The 17,550-nt window shown below is 36.3% G+C and overlaps 1 protein-coding gene across 11 annotated transcripts in view; it reads right to left on the bottom strand.

Annotated features, from left to right (window-relative positions):
* AKAP9 (A-kinase anchoring protein 9) overlaps positions 1–17,550 on the bottom strand; it is a 150,630-nt gene that overhangs the window by 122,576 nt on the left and 10,504 nt on the right. For all 11 annotated transcript variants that reach the window (XM_032642522.1, XM_032642524.1, XM_032642525.1 and 8 more), the window contains exon 2: positions 5,623–5,877. In XM_032642522.1, the coding sequence (XP_032498413.1) occupies positions 5,623–5,877 (255 nt within the window). The remainder of the gene's footprint in view (positions 1–5,622; positions 5,878–17,550) is intronic.

Raw genomic sequence — 17,550 nt, 5'->3', positions numbered from 1 at the left:
ACCACAAAAAAAGAAAATTACCATACAATATTTTTGATGAATATAGATGTGAAAATCCTCCACAAAATATTAGCAAACCAAATCCACCAACACATTAAAAAGGATCATACGGGCTTCCCTGGTGGCGCAGTGGTTGAGAGTCGGCCTGCTGATGCAGGGGACACGGGTTCATGCCCCGGTCCGGGAAGATCCCACATGCTGTGGAGCGGCTGGGCCCGTGAGCAATGGTCGCTGAACCTGTGCGTCCAGAGCATGTGCTCCGCAACAGGAGAGGTCACAACAGTGAGAGGCCCGCGTACCGCAAAACTAACAAACAAACAAAAGGATCATACACCATGATTAAGCTGGATTCATCTGAGGGTCACAAGGATGGTTCAACATATGCAAATCAATCAATGTGATACACGACATCAACAGAAGAAAAGACAAAAACCATGTGATCATCTCAATAGCTGCAGAAAAAGCATTTGATAAAATTCAACATCCATTCTTTTTTAAGAATTTAAAAAATTTTTATTTTATATTAGAGTATAGTTGATTAACAATGTTGTGTTAGTTTCAGGTGTACAGCAAAGTGATTCAGTTATACATACACATGTATCTATTCTTTTTCAAGCTCTTTTCCCATTTAGGTTATTACAGACTACTAAGCAGAATTTGCTGTGCTATACAGTAGGTCCTTGTTGGTTATCTTATTTTATTATCATTCCACGTTTGTGTTCATGTTATTGAATACAATTAAACATAATGTTTACATCTATAAAATTATCCTGTGTATACACATAAAGAAACATTAAAAAATTCTAATAGGGTTATATATTTTAAATACAGCAGTGTGTACATGTTAATCTCAAACTCCCAATCTATCCCTCCCCCCACCCTTCCCCCTGGTAACCATAAATTCATTCTCTAAGTCTGTGAGTCTGTTTCTATTTTGTAAATAAGTTCATTTGTATCATTTTTTTAGATTCCACATATAAACAATATCATATGATATTTGTCTTTCTCTGTCTGACTTACTTCACTCTGTATGAAAGACTCTAGGTCCATCCATCATTCTTCTTAATGGCTGAGTAATATTCCATTGTATATATATGTAACCACATCTTCTTTACCCATTCAGCTGTCAATGGATATTTAGACTGTTTCCATGTCTTAGCTATTGTAAACAGCACTGCAATGAACACTGGGGTGCATGTATCCTTTTGAACCATGGTTTTCTCCAGATATATGCTCAGGAGTGGGATTACTGGATCATATGTTAGCTCTATTTTTAGTTTTTTAAGGAACCTCCATACTGTTCTTCATAGTGGCTATACCAATTTATATTCCCACCAGTACAGGAGGGTTCCCTTTTCTCCACACTCTCTCCAGCATTTACTGTTTGTAGACTTTGTAATGATGGCCATTCTGACTGGTGTGAGGTAGTATCTCATTGTAGTTTTGATTTGCATTTCTCTAATAGTTAGCGATGTTGAGCATCTTTTCACGTGCCTCTTGGCCATCTGTATATCTTCTTTGGTGAAATGCCTATATAGGTCTCCCGCCCATTTTTTGATTGGGTTGTTTGTTTTTCTGATATTAAGCCATATGAGCTGTTTGTAAGTTTTGGAGATTAATCCATTGTCGGTCACATCACTTGCAAATATTTTCTCCTATTCCGTGCGTTGTCTTTTCATTTTGTTGACGGTTTCCTTTGCTGTGCAAAAGCTTTTGGGTTTAATTAGGTTTTTTTTTTTCTTTTTATTTCCATTACTCTAGGAGACGGATCAAAAAAGATATTGCTGCAATTTATGTCAAAGAGTGTTCTGCCTATGTTTTCCTCTAAGAATTTTATAGTATCCGGTCTTATGTTTAGGTCTTTAATCCATTTTGAGTTTATTTTTGTGAAATATCCATTAATGATAAAAACTCTTACTAAAGTTGGTATAGAGGGAACATATCTCAACATAATAAAAGTTATTTATCACAAACTCACAGCCAACATAATACTCATGATTACCATATGATCCAGCAATTCCACTCCTGGGCATGTATCTGGAGAAAACTCTAATTGGAAAAGATACGTGCACCCCAATGTTCACAGCAGTACTATTTACAATAGCTAAGACACAGAAACAACCTAAGTGTCCATCGACAGATGAATAGATAAAGAAGATGTGAGATATATATATATATATATATATATATATATATATATATATATATAAAATGGAATATTACTCAGCCATAAAAAAAAGAAATAATGCCATTTGCAGCAACATGCATGGACTTAGAGATTATCATAGTAAGTGAAATAAGTCAAACAGAGAAAGACAAACATCATATGATATAAATAAAATGACACAAATGAACCTATTTACAAAACAGAAACAAACTCACTGAAGACGTAGAAAACAAACTTATGGTTACCAAAGAGGAAAGGCAGGGAGTGATAAATTAGAACTTTGGGATTAGCAGATACAATCTACTATATATAAAATAGATAAACAACAAGATCCTACTGTATAGCACATGGAACTATATTCTATACCTTGTAATAAACCCTTGTATAATGGAAAAGAATCTAAATAAGTACATATACATATATATGGATGCATATATATATATAAGTATATGTATATATACTTATAACTGAATCACTTTGCTGTACACCAGAAACTAACACAACATTGTAAATCAACTATATTTCAATTTAAAAACATTAAAAATTTTTTAAAAAGCTGATTCATGGGCCCCACCCAGACCTGCTGAATCAGAATCTACATTTTAAAAAAGATCCCACATGTGATCTGTATACACATGGAAGTCTGAGAAGTATTCCTCCAAAATGGAGAAAGATAATAAAGTACCTGTCCAATGAGCTCCCAAAAATTAACAGAAACAAAAAACAAAAAAAACCCAACCAAACAAAAAAAGCAAAAACCGAAAAAAAACCAAACAGGAAGCATCACTGTCTCCTTTCTCATCTATACTTACGGGAATTTTATTCAGCACTCAAGATCAAGTTCCAAGTCAACCTCCTCTCTGATGTAGTTATGATGCCAGGAACAGAAATAAGCTTACTCCTATTCTGAAATCCTGTAGCAGTGGTTCCTAACTTATGTGGCCCTCTTTTAAATCTAACACTTTCATGGGACTTCCCAGGTGGTCCAGTGGTTAAGAATCCACCTGCCAATGCAGGGGACATCGGTTCGATCTCTGGTCTGGGAAGATACCACATGCCACAGGCAACTGAGCCAATGTACCACAATTACTGAGCTTGCGCACCGCAACTACTGAAGCCAGTGTGCTCTAGAGCCTGTGTGCCGCACCTACTGAGCCCACACGCTGCAACTACTGAAGTCTGCACACTCTGGGGCGCACGTGCCACAACTACTGAGCCTGCATGCTGCAACTACTGAGCCTGCATGCTGCAACTACTGAAGCCCGTGTGCCTACAGCCTGCGCTCAGCAACAAGAGAAGCCACCGCAATGAGAAGTCCGTGCACTGCAACAAAGAGTAGCCCCCACTCGCCACAACTAGAGGAAGCCTGTGTGCAGCAATGAAGACCCAGCGCGGCCAAAAAAAAAAGCCAAAAAAACCCACTTTCGTGATGCAAGTCCTTATGGTTCGCTCACTTATTTACTCTTTTAAATGGCTATTGATTAAATGCATATTGTGTACTAAGAACTGTGCTACTGAGGATAAAATGGTGAACAAGACACTCTGCACTTGAAATGCTAAAATTCCAGTGAAAGACCAAGTATTGATTTGTTAGGCAGAAAATGAAAATAAAAACATCTTCAAATCAAATCAAGCACCATGGTTACTATATTGTATTATACAAACGATCTAGATTTCAACAAAAAATTACAAATACAGGGCTTCCCTGGTGGCACAGTGGTTAAGAATCCACCTGCCAATGCAGGGGACACGGGTTCAAGCCCTGGTCCAGGAAGATCCCAAATGCCGTGGACCAACTAAGCCCGTGTGCCACAACTACTGAGCCTGCACTCTAGAGCCCATGTGCCACAACTACTGAAGCCCGCGTGCCTAGAGCATGTGCTATGCAACAAAAGAAGCCACCGCAATGAGAAGCCCGCACACCGCAATGAAGAGTAGCTCCTGTTCTTTGCAACTAGAGAAAGCCCACTTGCAGCAAAGAAGACCAATGCAGCCAAAAATAAATAAATTTTTAAAAAATTACAAATACACAAAGAAAAAGGAAAGTATAGCCCATACACAAGAAGAACAGTAGTCAGTAGAAACTGTCCCTGAGGAAACACAGATATTGGACTTAATAGACAAAGATTTTAAATTAGCTATTTTTTAAAAAGTCAAATAAATGAAGGAAATAATGTCTAAAAAACTAAAGAAAATTATAAGAACAATGCCTCGCCAAATAGGGAATATAAAAAAAGAATTTATAAAAGAACCAAAGAGAAATTCTGGAGTTAAAAGTAAAGTAACAAATGTAAAATTCACTAGAGGGGCTTAACAGGAGATCTGAGGAGGAAGAAGAATCAGAGCAAACTTCAATATAGTTCAACTGAAATTATCCAGTCTGAGAAAAAGAAAAAAGAATTTAAAAAAAATGAACAGATCATCAAAGACCTGTGCAACAAACATACTAATTTAACATATGAATAAGGGAGACTCAGAAGGAGAGGAAAGGGTCAGAAAGAATATTCAAGGATATGATGGCTGAAAACTTCCCAAAGTTGATGAAAAACATTAATCTATGTATCCAAAATGTTCAAAAAACTCTAAGAAGGAAAAACTCAGATCCACTTTTATGATGAATAGCAAATCTCTATGACATTTCTGACTCTTGACTAAAGCTCAAATCCCTATATATCTAAATCCTATTTCCACCTAAATATGCCAGGGCACAATCCAAATGATAATTTTTTGCCTTGTACAACACTCTTCCTCCTAAGCATCCCATTGTTCTCTACTCCTGGTCTTGGTAGCTCCACCATCCCACCCACCACCCAATCCACTCTTAACTTCTCCCTCATCTCCTTATTCTTGAAATTTCCATCATTAACGGGAGGAAGAAAATTAGCCATTATTGCAGAAAACTTTCTATGGGCCAGGTACAGCCTCCCTCTGTTCACCATTACCACTATCCTATCCTGATCACTTTGAGATCCATTTAAAACTAAACTACTTAAGGTTTCCAAATCACATCACACTGTTTCATGTCTTTGAGAATGCTGATTCTTTAGCATGGAGGTTGTCTGCCCTACTTCTTTGCCTCTAGCTAACTCTAACTTACACCTCAAGACTTGGTTCTCTTCCTGGAAACTTTCCCAAATAACACACACAAGACTGATTTGGGCATTCCCCCAAATCATGGTACTTCAGGGCACCATGTGCATTGTTGCTAGCATGGCTCTAATCAAGGTACACAGCCTATCTTACACCCACCTTCCCCACTAGAGTGACTTTCAAGGATAGAGACTGTCATATTTATCTTTGTATCCTTGGTGCTCAATCTTTGGTGTAATACAGCTGCTCAGTAAGTGTTTGTTAAATCAAGCTCACAAAAATCGCATAGGGTGCTAATGAGTATTGTCATTACAACAACTTTACACTTAGAATGCTAGTATTTAAAATTCTGGATGAATACTTACTTCAACAGAGAAGACCTGGTCATGTTTAACTATTTCTCCACTGTGTAGAGTTCTCATTATTGTGGATTCAGGAGTCACAGCTGATCCTAATTTCTGAGAACTATTTGTGCACATCTCATCACTCTGTGATTGCTCAATATTCACAGCATGGTATGCTGACATGTCATGTTTACTACTTGAAGTTTTCTTCTTTTTTTTCTGCTTCTTAGGATTCTGCCCATCAGACTGAGCTTTCCTTTGTCGAAACTGGGCAAGCTACAGAAAAAAAAAATCATCGTTATTGTCAAAGATAATTTTTCTTTATCAGCACTAAGAAAAAAGTAGATTTGGAGTCACTTTCTTTAAAAGATCAACCCATCACTAAAATGATGACAAAATAATGGACCATGGTTTCTGTGTTTAACACAAAAATGACTACTAAATTGCAAAGAAACTAGGTATTTCTGAATGAATGCTGTTCAAATGTTGAGAAGAACCAAAAATATCATGTCTAAAGAAAATATCATGTCTATTCTACCCCAGAGTTGGGTAGAATAAAAAACAGGCATTCTCATTCACTGTTCAGTGAGAGTATAATCTCTGGATATGAGATTATATGAAAACATAGGAGCTCTAAATGCAGTTGCTTTGTGGAATTTCTATAACTTCCACTTACGTATATTAGTAAATGTAGTTATTTCATGCAAAAAGCTTTAGCTATACAAATGATCATTGCAGATTTGTTTATAATGGGAAAAATTATAAATATTTTCAGTATCAAACAGTAGAGCCTCCTAGCCCTTAATCATTTGCATACCATCATCAGGATTTTTGCCATATCCTAGTGTCACCTAAACTTACCAGTTACTTAATATGTTTTAACTAGTGTACTTTTCTTATTTAAATTTATTTTAAAGGATACTGTCCGGCTTCCCTGGTGGCGCAGTGGTTGAGAGTCCGCTGGCCGATGCAGGGGACGCGGGCTCGTGCCCCGGTCTGGGAAGATCCCACATGCCGTGGAGCGGCTGGGCCCGTGAGTCATGGCTGCTGAGCCTGCACGTCCGGAGCCTGTGCTCCACAACGGGAGAGGCCACAACAGTGAGAGGCCCGCAAACAGCAAAAAAAAAAAAAAAAAAAAAAAGGATACTTTCTATCCTTGACATAAATTAAAAGTATCACTTGTCATGTTTTTAAAAATAAAAATGAATACAATGAAAAATAAAACTGTATTATTAAAATTTTAGCTAGATATATTGCTGATGGTCCTAAGAGAAACAGGCAAGTGTTAGAGGGGTGCTAAGGATCTGTAAGTATCAGACTTTTGGCTTATAAGGAACCTAGTTAAAGAAACCTGGAAAAGTAGTAACTTTTTTTTTTTTACAATACTATCCACTGTTATTTAATATTGGATCAGGATATCACCTAAAATATCTCATCACTACCTGTATCAAAAGTTATGGATAACATATTTTGGGCAACACTAGATTAATTCAATTAAAATAATACTAATGCAAACCATTATTAATATTAAAAATATTAAAAATATTAATGTAAACCATTATTAATAGTAAATGTTTATACACAACATTAGGTATAATATTGCAATATAACCTTTTTTTTTTTTTTTTTTGCGGTACGCGGGCCTCTCACTGTTGTGGCCTCTCCCGCTGCGGAGCACAGGCTCCAGACGCGCAGGCTCAGCGGCCATGGCTCACGGGCTCAGCCGCTCTGCGGCATGTGAGATCTTCCCGGACCGGGGCACGAACCCGTGTCCCCTGCATCGGCAGGTGGACTCTCAACCACTCTACCACCAGGGAAGCCCCCTGCAATATAACTTTTTTTAGTAAAAGGAAAATTAAGTGCATCTCTTTTAACAAAGATAAGGCAGGCCTCAGGCTCATAGCCTTCAACAATTATACCTATTTTAAATTTTAATAACATTATACATAGAGGCATGGATTAAATTCTGGAAGAATATAACCATAACAACTTTGGTCTGTCTCTGGATTTGGGGTTACAGTTATTTTTCCTTATGCTCACTTGAAATTTCCTTTTTGGTGCATAAATTTTCCAAATTTTATATGAAGCAACTATTAACTACCAATTCCTAAATTTAATTTGAACTCAGTCATTCTGAGAGAAACAAAAGCATAAGAACAGGTGTAAGCCCTTTGTGCCTTAAAAAGAGGAAACAGAGGAAATATACAAACATATTAATATATAAATTAGACCAATTACAAAGATGGCCAGTAAATGTCTTATGATATAAAGGATTAAAGCAATCTTGATGATGTTGATATCATTAACTATCAAAATATGTGACAAATACTAGAATCTATAGAATAATATACAGCATATGTTATACTTTTGTCTGCTGTAAATGAAGAAAAGTTTATAGATATGTATTGCTTACTTAACAAATGTGTCTAATTAATAAGTCAGAAATATCTAATCACTGACCTTGCAATATAAAAATATATCACATTTAAATTTCTTCCCCAGTTCATCAGCAACTAGTCAGTTATTCTACTATCTGCTTAAGGAACAGATGCAAGACCAGTTGCCTCTATTTGTACATTATTAAGCTGCTGGAATGCATTTAAACTACTTTGGAGAGCAAATTCATTCTTAAAAATAAACCAACTGAAACACTATTATATATTATCTGTAAATAGAATCAAAAGTCTAGGGACATCATTTTAAAACGATCCCTCAGAAAGAATGCAAAAGCAAAAAAATGCTAATGACATTCTTAAGATTTAAAAATATATTCAGACAGCAGAGGATATCAGGGCAATGATGAAGATTTTGTTTAAAATTCCAACTCTGTTAGGATATATAAGTTATATTTAATATTTATTTATATGTACAAATACATAACAAAAGAGAAAACTAAAATCCTGTACTATAAAAAGACTGATTAAAAAAAAACAAACAAAAAACCCGCTGCCTGAGACAACAGTATCCATTATTAAATGAACCCAATGAAAAGGTTAATAATAGATATGGAATAAAAAGTAGAATGGGGGGCTTCCCTGGTGGCGCAGTGGTTGAGAGTCCGCCTGCCAATGCAGGTTACACGGGTTCGTGCCCCGGTTTGGGAGGATCCTACATGCCGTGGAGCGGCTGGGCCCGTGAGCCGTGGCCGCTGAGCCTGCGTGTCTGGAGCTTGTGCTCCGCAATGGGAGAGGCCCCAACAGTGAGAGGCCCGCATACCACAAAAAAAAAAAAGGAGAATAGGGGCTTCCTTGGTGGTGCAGTGGTTAAGAAATCACCTGACAATGCAGGGGACAAGGGTTCGAGCCCCGGTCCAGGAAGATCCCACATGCCGCAAAGCAACTAAGCCCATGAGCCACAACTACTAAGCCTGCGCTCTAGAGCCCACGAGCCACAACTATGAAGCCTGTGTGCCACAACTACTGAAGCCCGCAGGCCTAGAGCCTGTGCTGTGCAACAAGAGAAGGCACTGCAATGAGAAGCCCACACCACAGTGAAGAGTAGTCCCTGCTCGCTGCAACTAGAGAAAGCCCGCGCGCAGCAAAGACCCAACGCAGCTATAAAAAAAAAAAAAAAAAAAAAAAAAAAAAAAAAAAAAGGAGAATAGTTCTATTACAGTATGTAGAACTAATCACTTCTAAGGACATAAAATTACCAAGACATTGTTTCAGGCCTATGTTATTGATTACATGAAGTCATATTATTTTTTTCAGAAAATCAACCAGAAGGTAAACTCCATGAATGTAAGAACTTTTGTTCACTGCTATATATTCAAAATCTAGAACAGTACTCAATAAATACATGATGAGTGAAAAAAAAGATAACATACCTTTTATAGAAAAGTTAACATTAAGCAATAATTTTAAGCACTGTTCCACAGAACCTAAGAACTAAGATGATAAACTGGCATATTTAATTCCACTATCTAAAAAAGTTCCATGGTCTCAGAATTCAAAGTGGCAATTAAATGAATTAAAACATAAAATATTCCCTCTCACCATAATCTTTCTACCCTACTAGGCAAAACAAATAAACAGAAAAACTAAACAAATGACAAAATTAAATTCTCAGAAAAACAAAAATTATAGCTTTTTAGGAAGAATTCTGTTTTGTAAAAACATGAGAAAAGGAACAAGAGCACATCATAAATCACATCATAAATAGCTATCTATTTTTATTTTAAATCTGAAAAATGGCAAGTTGGCAGATAAGCAAAAACCAGAAACTCTATTCAATTAGCTAATCATTTGATACTGCAATGGTACACTTTAAATTACTGGAAAAACATTTATTCTAAAACATGCTGGAAATTCAGACTACAGACATCTGTGTTTGTCATTTGGAAGCCAATTATAAAAATGTTAACATATGCAGGCACGGAAATAGCTGCAAGATTTACTGGAAAGATATCATGTCCATATACACTTGTCTTTCAAAACTAATTCAGATCTCAAGCAAATGTCTTACCCGGACCAGAAAATGAATAATTAAATAAAAATGACTAATAATTTATTTCATAAACTCAATATTTATTTATAAATGATCATTCTCAATAAAACAAGGAATTTTTTTAATGCTGTAAAAAAAATGCCAAGTTTTTATAATGTCACTTCAATAAAAGTACTAACTGGAATCTGTTTTGTTTCTTGAGAGTTCATCAGGTGTTTATGTGCCAGGCACAAAGCTAGACATGAGTCGAAATACACTGTCTTAACAGTAGGATCTTTTAGTCTAGGCCAGCCGATTATTTTATTCAGTTGTGAGAAACAAGGTAAAAGTTAGTGTACAATTTTGTAAACTCAACAGTCCTATGTATCTTTAAGGAGGTAGTATGGGAACTTCTCTTGTCCTGATTTTCTCAAAAAAGGCTTTCTGTAAGAGGTGTGGTTGCAGAGTTTTACAGCTGTGAAGGAAATAACTTGGCATATGACAGACAGTAGTGAGTAGTTCATTTATTTAAAAAATATTTATGGAATAAATTATCATGTGTTTGCCCTGTGCAGGGTAGGTAGTAATGAAACAGATACAAACCCTACTCCTCTGAATTGTAATCCAGGTAGGAAGAAAAAAATTAAACAAATATGGACAAATACAGAAATATATCATTTCAAGAGACAAAAAGTGCTTTGAAGAAAAAGTATAGGTACTAAAGAAAGTCTAAAACAGAAAGACTTAATTTGAATGGGAATGTAAGGGAGAAGTCATGAAATATTGAGAAAAGAATGTAGAAGCTGAGATTTGAAGACAAATATGAGTTACTTGCCCAAACGTAGCAAAATAGAACAGGAACATCTGACTCCAAATCCAGTATTCTTTCCATTATACCAATTTGCATTCCATGCATTCTGAGCTCTTTTCCTTCATTTGTCATTAAACTTAAAACCACTAACATTAAATCTAGAACATGAAGTTTAAAGGCATGAACAAATGAAATCACCAAAACAAATACTTTTTTGACAACACTAGGGAAAAAACACACACACAACACAAACATACACCAAGAAATTATAAAACATTTAAAAAATGTTATCTACTTTCTCTAGTCTTCAAAAGCAGCTGTAAGTAGCTATGTTTTTACTGTAGAAAATTTAAGAAATCCTAATTAATTCTAATTATGTAACTATTTGTACCTGTCCCTGCAGCCTTTACCTTTGTGATATTCCCTAATGAATGTTGAACAAGAATGCTGTACAAGCTATTACAACAAAACTTCAGGGACCTAACTATGAAAACACAGAAGAATAACACAGTTGACCCAAACACAATTTGTATGTAGAGCTGAAGTAGGGCAACTGAAAACAAAGAAGACAAAAGCAACACTTTAAAGATGCTCTGAAGAATATTTTCCAACGATATGACAAAATACAAACTGTTGGAAAATAACAGTGCCAAATAGACCCAATGAAATCAGATATGGAAAAGACCACAGGACTTTACCTTATGGAGACAGCAGTCTTATTTATATCCTACAACCTCATTCAATGCAGAATTTTTCTTAAAGTTTTGGAACACTTTCACGTCTAAGAAGAAAACGGATTCTGGAACTGAAAAAGTTACCTTAATTTTGCAAATTTTAACACATTTCATTGTCTGGCACACAGTAAGCCCAAATATTTTTTGAGTGAAAATAATGTTTCAAAAAGAATATGGATTACATATATTAGAGTACTGGACTGTTGTGTTTACAGAGACTCTAATAAACTAGCTATGTGACACTGGACAAGCCACTTAACCTCAAGAGAACTCAGTTTTTTCAACTGTACAATGAAGAGGAGGATTAGAAGGATCTCTTAAAACTTCTTTCAGTTTTACCATATGATCCAGCAAGTCCACTCCTAGGTGATATATCTGAAGAAAACAAAAACACTAATTCAAAAAGATACATGCACCCCAATGTTCACTGTAGCATTATTTACAATAGCCAACATATGGAAGCAACCTAAGCGTCCATCAACAGATGAATAAATAAAGAAAATGTGGTATACATACAATGGAATATTACTCAGCCATAAAAAGAACGAACTTCTGCCATTTGTATCAACAAGGATGGACCAGAAGGTTTTATGCTTACTGAAATAAGTCAGACAGAGAAAGACAAATACTGTATGTTTTCACTTATATGTGGAATCTAAAAAACAGAACAAACAAATGAATATAACAAAACAGAAACAGACTCAGATAGAGAGAACACACTAGTGGTTACCAGTGGGACAAGAGGCAAGATACAGTGGTAGGGGATTAAGAGGTACAAACTACTATGTATAAAATATTATAAGTAAGGTACAAGAATATACTGTACAGCACAGGGAATATAGCCTATATTTTATAATAACTTTAAATGGAGTACAACCTATAAAAATATTAAATCTCTATGTTGTACACTTGAAAATAATATAATATTGTAGATCAACTATATGTCAATCAATAAATAAAATTTCTTCCAGCTTTTAATGCTTAAATTGGAAAAGTTTTTTTCAACTGTTTCTTTCCCTTTTTCTTCCCCATACTCTCAATTATGTAGAAGAAAAACTAGAATTCTACATTATAAAAGTTTCTTTTTAACTGTTGCTTGAAAAAACAGTTCAATAAACAGTATCTATTATGAAATGATACCAAATGAAAAAAGATACAGAATAAAAAGTGGAATGATTACAGTATAGTGTTTAGAACAAATCAGTTCTAAGTATATAAAATTATCAAAATACTGTTTTAGGCTCATGTTACTATAAGAAGTATATGAAGTCAAATTATTATTGCAGAACAAATAACTAGAAGATATGCTCCAGGAGGGCAGGGATTTTTAATCAAAATCAAAGCCTATTTAATACTCTTAAGTCTCGAATAGTGCCTGCATATAGGTTCTCAAGAAAAATTTGCTGAGTGAAAAAAAAGATAATTTTTTTTTTTTTACAGAAAAGAGGAACCATAAGCAATAATTTTAGGCTTATTCCTCAGAACTTCAGAATACCTGTATAGTTTCTAAAAAAAAACCTAAAATGATAAATCAGGTCCATGGTTACATTACTATATAACCATACTATGTAATATTATGTACCTGTCAAAGATAATGTTTTCAAAAAAATTTTAATGTGGGAAAATGCTCTCAACATAAAGCTGGGGGAGAAAAGAGACCAAAACTGCATGCAGAGTGTGATTCAAGCTAAGTTTAAAAATATACATAGAAACAAAGAATGTACAAACTGTTAATAGTGATTACTTGTAGGTTATGAGACTATGGGTAATTGTTTTCTCTTCTGAAAGATTTTCACTGCCTCCCTCCCTCCCCCAAAGATCTGTAAAGAATATTCACTAATAAAACTATGGGCCCATATGTTAATATCACTATTTTTAAAAGGATATAATACAACTACACATCTACCAAAATTCTCATCCCAAAAGACAGAAATAAGGCAGAAGTCCCAGGAATTATGCTGTCTTGGAGCCAGGCCTCTTTCATCAGCCTCTCCAGACACCCTCTCCAGACATCCCATAAGCATAACTGCTAACAGCGACAGATTATTACACCTCACTGTTCAGATGCCACCAACTTCTGTTTCATTTCACTGTCACCTCATTTACTGCTAACACTGAACGGTGAGAACAATGGCACTTTGCCCCAACCTTATCTAGTTTCTGCATAGTATAAAGCTTAATCTCATAAAAAATAAACAAATAAATAGCAGTTCATGTAAAGGAGAATCCTAAAACAAGGTATATCTGTAACAGATGCTATCACCCTCAGCAGCAAAAAATACATGCCAGCTTATCATCTGAGGTTTGTTCACTTATAAGCCACAGATAATAGAATATTATTCTCTCTTATACGCATATTTTTTTTTGCAGGAAATATCGACTTAAAAAATAAAAGAACTGCTATATCTGGTCACTTCAATGGCCCATCCTGTCAGATATCCAGAGCCCATCAACAGCTCCAATGATCTGTCAGAGATCATTTGTGATGAAACTGGGTGTATAATGACATAAATATCAGTTGGCTTTGGTTTTGCTTCCTCTTCCTATCTCATTCCACAACACAACACACTCATTACTCCCCGAGGACTGAGAGACCATGGGATTATGATCTCTGCACACCTCTAGGCCTTGAGCATATGCATCGGAGAATGGGCAAAAGTTAACACAGCACCAGGGTTTGTAACAGAAAAACTGGAAACAACCCAAATGCTCATTGATATGAGAATGCTAAATGAGGTAAATTCCTATAATGGAATTGTATGCAGGTGTGAACATCTTTACATAATACTGAACAAAAAGAAAACCATTAAATACTGCTTATAATATGATACCATTAAGTTCAAAAACAGCAAAACTAATATATTATGTAAACATATGTGGTACAGAAAAGCAAGGCACTGATAAAGAAAATTCAGAATTGTAGTTACTTTAGGTAGAGAGGAGGTGGGATTAGATTGGGAAAGGTTTCAAATGTATTTGAATGTGTATATTTCTTAAACTGGGTGACAGGCATAGAGGTCAATTTTTAAAAATCATTTTTCTTATCTATATATTTTATATGTATTCTTTTGCAGGTGAAACATATTTAAGTATTTTTAAAGTATGTACTTAGAACTTCCTGCTGAGGAAACTGGCCAGTGCTCATAGCTCCTACCATACAGGACACGCCAGCTGCTCCTCCCAGTCTAGTCTGATGAGAAAAGAGGCAGTTGATTAGATTCTTCTCTTGGAATTAGGGAACAAAGAGTTAGAAAAGATATCCAGAAAGTAACAGAGGGGAGATGAATCTTATTGAAGGATTTGAAAATCAGTGCATGATGCAATAATCATATAAATATCCCTAAACTCACCCATAAAGTACATTTATGTTATCAACCTACTAGTCATGTTGCAGACTAAAATACTTTTTGTGTATTCAGCACAGCCAGTTTTCCTTCTGACGAAATCATCCTTACTTCTTTAGTTGCACACCAAGTAAAGTAGCTGGCATATAAGAGTTCATGATGTATAATCACCTAGTTTTGCAGAACCACACAAATTAGCTATGTCAGTAGGTCCCAAACTTTACTGCACATTGAGGATCTTTAAAATATAGTGAGTCATGGGCTTCCCTGGTGGCGCAGTGGTTGAGAGTCCGCCCGCTGATGCAGGGGACACGGGTTCGTGCCCCGGTCCAGGAAGGTCCCACATGCCGCGGAGTGGCTGGGCCCGTGAGCCATGGCCACCGAGCCTGAGCATCCGGAGCCTGTGCTCCGCAACGGTAGAGGCCACAATAGTTAGAGGCCCGCGTACCGCAAAAAAAAAAAAAAAGTGAGTCCTGGATCACACCTCAGACTTTCTGATTTGGGGTTGGAGTGTGACTTAGGCTTTGAAATTGTTTAAAGCTTTCCAGAGGCTTCTAATGTGCAGCAAAATTTGGGAACCACTAAGCTAGATGCTTACTCTATGAATTGATTTTCTTGCACTATTTAAATAATTTTTCTCTCCCCCTTCTTTTTTTTTTTAAGTGTCTACAGTGGGAAACAATTCCATTGAATAGAACAAATTTGGGGATTCATCCTTAATTTTTGGTCATGTGCAAACTGATGTACAAGCAAAAGAAGCTGATCTGCAAAGAGAGGAGCATCAGATATTGTGAAAGTGAAATAAGGGATGATAGAGAGAATGGCATTGGTTCCAAATGGCTGTTCTGTTTCCCATGAGGCCCAACTATACTTCTCTTAGCTTCCTTTGAAATCTATCTTTACTATAACGCTCTTTTTCTCTCCTTCACTTAACTAATCAGTTTTTTGGGAACAAAGTGCCCTGCTAGAAGTAGGGTGCTTACATTTAGCTATTTGAATCAGTCAATATTTTATATTAAAAAAAACCCCAACAACTCATGGTTTCACTGCTTCATCTGTATAGCAATAACATATACCTGCCACCTGGTGGCAGCATACCTACCTGAATATGGGATATCTTTTTTGGAAAACAGTAACCCTTTTCAAAGGTTAAACATGTCAAATATACATTCTTTGACAGTTTTTGGCTACTTTTAGGATAAAATCCATACTGTCTCAACTAACACATATGGCTTCTCATTATCTGATCCCAGCCTATTTCCCCAATCTAGTTTTCCAGCATGAGAATAATGATGATGATGGCTAATACTTCTTGAAAAGTTTTTATAATCTGACAATCTTCTAAGAGCTTTATATGTATTAGCTGAATCCTCACAACAACCCCAAGGCAGGTACTATTATTTTTCTCATTTTCCAGATGGCAAACAGAAGTACTGAGAAGTTTAAGCAACTTGCCTAAAGTCACAAAGCTAATAAACTGCAGAGCCAGAATTTGATCCCAGACTGTCTTGTCTCATAACCACTACTATTATACTGCTTTTCACAAAAAAATCTTTGAAAAAGTAGGTAGCATTCACCACCCTTTCCTGATTCACATTCATTCTCCATCCCACAGTAATCTGAATTCTTCGCTTCCCTTTCTCACCAACTGTTGCTAAAGCTCAAGGTCACTTTTCAAGTCTCCATCACACTTGATTTCTCATTTTTGACAAGTGGCCACTCCGTACTTGAAACTCTTCCCTTAGTCTCACAGACATCATCATCTCCTAGCTTTGTAAATAGTTTGTATCCAGTATTCTTTGCAGATATTTCTCCATCTGTTTTTTAAACATGGGTGTTTCCACAGAATTCAACTCTCAGTATCCCACTTAGTCGTCATCTTGAGTGAACTCCCCACTCCCAGAGTGTCAGCCAGTATCTTTAAACCAAATATTTATCTCTAGCATGGCCTTCTAAAGGAACAGACTCATATTCAGTTTTACACTGGGCCACTCTTCTAGGATATCCTCTGACTCAATGTATCCAAAACAAAAGTCATCTTCATCTTACTAAAATATTTGTTACCCTCCAAAAATGCCCACATTTCCTATCTCAGAGACCCATTTCACTCAAATCCACTTTTCCCCCAGATTTGTCCATGTTCCCCTATCTCAGAGACCAGCACCTACATACCTTAAGTTGCTCAAGTCAGAAAACTAGAGTCTTCTCTTATCTTAGTCTGTTTGGGCTGCTATAACAAAATATCATAGACTGGGTGGCATATAAACATCAGAAATCTATTTCTCACAGTTCTGGAGGCTGTAAGTCCGAGAACAGGGAACCAGCAGATCTGGCGTCTGGTGAGAGCCCACTTTCTAGTTCACAGATGGCCATCATTTTGCTATAGCCTCACATGGTGGAAGGGGGCAAGGAATCTCTCTTTTGTAAGGGCAGTAATCCCATTTATGAGGGCTCTGCCCTCATGACTTAGTCATTTCCCAAAGGTGCCACCTCCTAATACAATCACCTTGGGTGGTACGATCGCTACGTATGATTTCTAGGGGGAAATGAACATTCAGATCATAGCATCTCTCCTACCCTTTACAACAATTATCAAGGCCTCTCAATCCTACCTCCTAAACAGTGATCAAGGATC

Source organism: Phocoena sinus, chromosome 9 (genome assembly GCF_008692025.1).
Source record: "Phocoena sinus isolate mPhoSin1 chromosome 9, mPhoSin1.pri, whole genome shotgun sequence".
NCBI classification, from domain to species: domain Eukaryota; kingdom Metazoa; phylum Chordata; class Mammalia; order Artiodactyla; family Phocoenidae; genus Phocoena; species Phocoena sinus.
This window is presented reverse-complemented; position numbering and strand designations above follow the sequence as displayed.